The 3536-nt window shown below is 41.5% G+C and overlaps 1 protein-coding gene across 1 annotated transcript; it reads left to right on the top strand.

The window, feature by feature from the left end:
• Positions 1–2591: 2591 nt before the first annotated feature.
• LOC111162552 (olfactory receptor 7G3-like) lies at positions 2592–3536 on the top strand. The gene has a single exon (XM_022527047.1). The coding sequence runs from the start codon at positions 2598–2600 to the stop codon at positions 3534–3536; it is 939 nt and encodes a 312-aa protein (XP_022382755.1). The 5' UTR covers positions 2592–2597.

Here is a 3536-nt window from a genome sequence, read left to right on the forward strand (position 1 = left end):
TTAGTCATTCTGACAGGTGTGAGGTGGTATCTCTTTGCAGTTTTGATTGTATTTCCCTGATGATGAGTGATGTTGGGCATCTTCTCATGTGTCTGTTGGCCATCTGGATGTCTTCTTTGGAAAAATGTCTATTCATGTCTTCTGCCCATTTTTTAACTGGGTTGTTTTTTGGGTGTTGAGGGTAATAAATTCATACTGTTTTTAAAAGTTTTCTATTATATTAAACTGTACTTTTATATTTCCTTATAATTTTTCCCTCTCTCAGACTTTAATTTGCTTTTTAATGCCATTTGGTATTATTATTTTTTGTGTGTGTGATGATTTAAAAAAATTTTTTTTTAATTTTTTATTTTTTTAAATTTCTTTTCAGTGTACCAGAATTCACTGTTTATGCACCACACCCAGTGCTCCATGCAATACATGCCCTCCATAATACCCACCACCAGGCTCACCCAACTTCCCACCCCCTGACCCTTCAAAATCCTCAGATTGTTTTTCAGAGTCCATAGTCCCTCATGGTTCATCTCCCCCTCTGATTTCCCCCGACTCCTTTCTCCTCTCCATCTCCCCATGTCCTTCATGTTATTTCTTATGCTCCACAAATAAGTGAAACCATATGATAATTGACTCTCTCTGCTTGACTTATTTCACTCAGCATAATCTCTTCCAGTCCTGTCCACGTTGATACAAAAGTTGGGTATTCATCCTTTCTGATGGAGGCATAATACTCCATAGTGTATATGGACCACATCTTCCTTATCCATTCATCCATTGAAGGGCATCTTGGTTCTTTCCACAGTTTGGTGACCGTGGCCATTTGCTATGAACATTGGGGTACAGATGGCCCTTCTTTTCACTCCATCTGTATCTTTGGGGTAAATACCCAGTAGTGCAATTGCAGGGTCATAGGGTATTATTTTTTTAAAAAGATTTTATTTCTTTACCTGAGAGAGAGAACATGAGTGGGGTGAAGGTGAGGGGTAGAGGGAGAAGCAGATTCCCCACTGAGCCCCGTTTCAGGGCTCGATCCTGGGACCCCAGGATCACAACCTGAGCTGAAGGTAGACGCCCCACCAACTGAGCTACCCAGGCACCCTATCATTTGGTTTTATTGATAAAACCATAATTTATTGTATATACTTTAAACAACTGATCTAATTCTTTATAATCTTTCACTATACTGCTTAGGAACTTTGTATACATTTTTTGAATGTATATAAAATTGAAGACAACTGCCTCTGAGTCCAGAAACTCCCTCCTGTCACAGCGACCTAATATCCAAACATAAACTAAGGCTTCTTACTTTTTTTTTTTAACAGGTGAAATAAAAGGTAGGGTCTGCATTCCCTTTATGTTCAGTTGGAAAACCTTCATGATAAATGGTGTCTCTTCCTGGTTAGAGGATTTTATGATAGGGAATTGTCTTTACTATACCCTGAAAATTTCTTCTGTTACTCACTCAACCAAAATATACAGAGAGCACCAGGTACTGTGTTAAGGGCTTGGGATATAAAATGAAAATGAAATAGAAAAGGCAGAGTTCTCCTAACCTAAAGAAATGGAAGGAACTACAATACGAACTTGCAGAGAATAGTTAGAATGTATGGTTCGGGGGTGGGGAGGGTGTCTGATTTACTCTTTGGAATTGAAGCATATTGTGGTACCTTGATCATTATGATGGTGACAGAGGGACAAATTAGGACAGCAATGGAGGAGTTACTGTAATAATTAAAGAATTATCTATAAAATCTTTGCACAGCATCCTTATCTGAACCAAACAGCACAGAGAATGTGCTGTTCCTAGATACTAATAAGATACCAGGCACACACTGGTTAGCGGCATGAGAACAAAAAATATTACTAAATTCTGCAAGTCTTGATGATCTTCTTCTTCTCTGTTTCCATGAACTTGAAGAGACCACAGACACAAGGCAGAATGGAGATGCTTATGAGGCTAATGGTCCTCTCATAGGAGTTATACAGCAGAGGTGGGACACCCATGCATGGGGGATGATACAGAGGAGACCCCCACATGGTATGGAACATTTATTTTTTTATTTTGTTTTGTTTTATTTTAATTTTTAAAAGATTTTACTTCTTTATTTGAGAGAGAGAATGAGCAGGTAAAGTGTCAGGCAGAGGGAGAAACAGGCTGGGCTCAGCAGGGAGCCTACCTTCTGCCCCCGATGCAGGGTGCAATTCCAGGACCCTGAGATCATGACCTGAGCTGAAGGCAGATGCTTAACCAACTGAGCTACCCAGGAGCCCCTTACTTTATTTTTTTAAGATTTTATTTTTAAGCTATCTCCACACTCAATGTGGGACTCGAACTCATAACCCCAAGATCAAGTGACCCATGCCCTGCCAACTAAGCCTACTGGCTGCCCCGGGACATTCATTTTAAAGAGGTGATCCTGGTAGTAGTGATAAAAACAGGAAGGGGAGGGTGTTATTGAAGAGATTTTGGTCAACTAAAGAAATCACAACCACAACTCTTATGTAAGACACAAGACCTCATGAGTTTGAAATATAATGGCACATTCTTCTTTTGTCATTGTTTTAACATTGCCTCTTTCCAGGCAATTTCCATAAGTCGTATGGAAGCTGGGAACCAAACAGTGGTTTTGAAATTCATCCTTCTGGGACTTTCAGAAGATATGGACCTGCATCCCTTCCTCTTTGGGTTGTTCCTATCCATGTTCCTGGTCACCGTGCTTGGGAACCTTCTCATCATCCTGGCCATCAACTCTGACTCCCGCCTCCACACACCCATGTACTTCTTCCTCTCCAACCTGTCCCTCACTGACATAGGTTTCACTTCTACCACTGTCCTCAAGATGCTAGTGAACATCCAGACACAGAGCAATACCATCACATATGAAGGCTGTCTTACGCAGATGTATTTTTTCATGATTTTTGCTGGACTAGATAGTTCGCTACTGATGGTGATGGCCTATGATCGGTTTGTGGCCATCTGTCATCCCCTGCGCTATACAGTCATTATGAACCCTCGCCTTTGTGGTCTCCTGCTTCTGGTTTCTTGGTTAATCTGCCTGACATACTCTTTGTTGCAAAGCTTGATGTTTTTGAGGGTGTCCTTCTGCAAAGAGATAGAAATCCCCCACTTCTTCTGTGAACATACTCAGATCCTCAAGCTTACCTGCTCTGACACCCTTGCCAATGACATCCTGCTGTATTTTGTAACTGGCCTGCTGGGTGTTATTCCCCTGACTGTGATCCTTCTTTCTTATTATAGAATTATTTCCTGCATAATGGGCATTTCGTTGGTGGCAGGAAAGTATAAAGCCTTTTCCACCTGTGGGTCTCACCTCTTGGTTGTCTCTTTGTTTTATGGGGTAGGTCTTGGAGTCTACCTCACTTCTGGAACAACTCATCCCTCCAGAAAGGGCTCAGTAGCCTCAGTGATGTACACGGTGGTCACCCCCATGCTGAACCCCTTCATCTACGGTCTGAGGAACAGGGATATGAAGAGGGCTCTGAGGAGACTTTTCAGGAGAGGAGTTTACTCTCAGTGA

Source organism: Enhydra lutris, unplaced genomic scaffold (assembly GCF_002288905.1).
Source record: "Enhydra lutris kenyoni isolate GAN:26980312 unplaced genomic scaffold, ASM228890v2 scaffoldscaffold92, whole genome shotgun sequence".
Lineage (NCBI taxonomy): Eukaryota > Metazoa > Chordata > Mammalia > Carnivora > Mustelidae > Enhydra > Enhydra lutris.

Bases quoted from the DNA above. Each gene is read 5' to 3' on its own strand.
- LOC111162552 (XM_022527047.1), top strand. From the start codon at position 2,598: ATGGAAGCTGGGAACCAAACAGTGGTTTTGAAATTCATCCTTCTGGGA.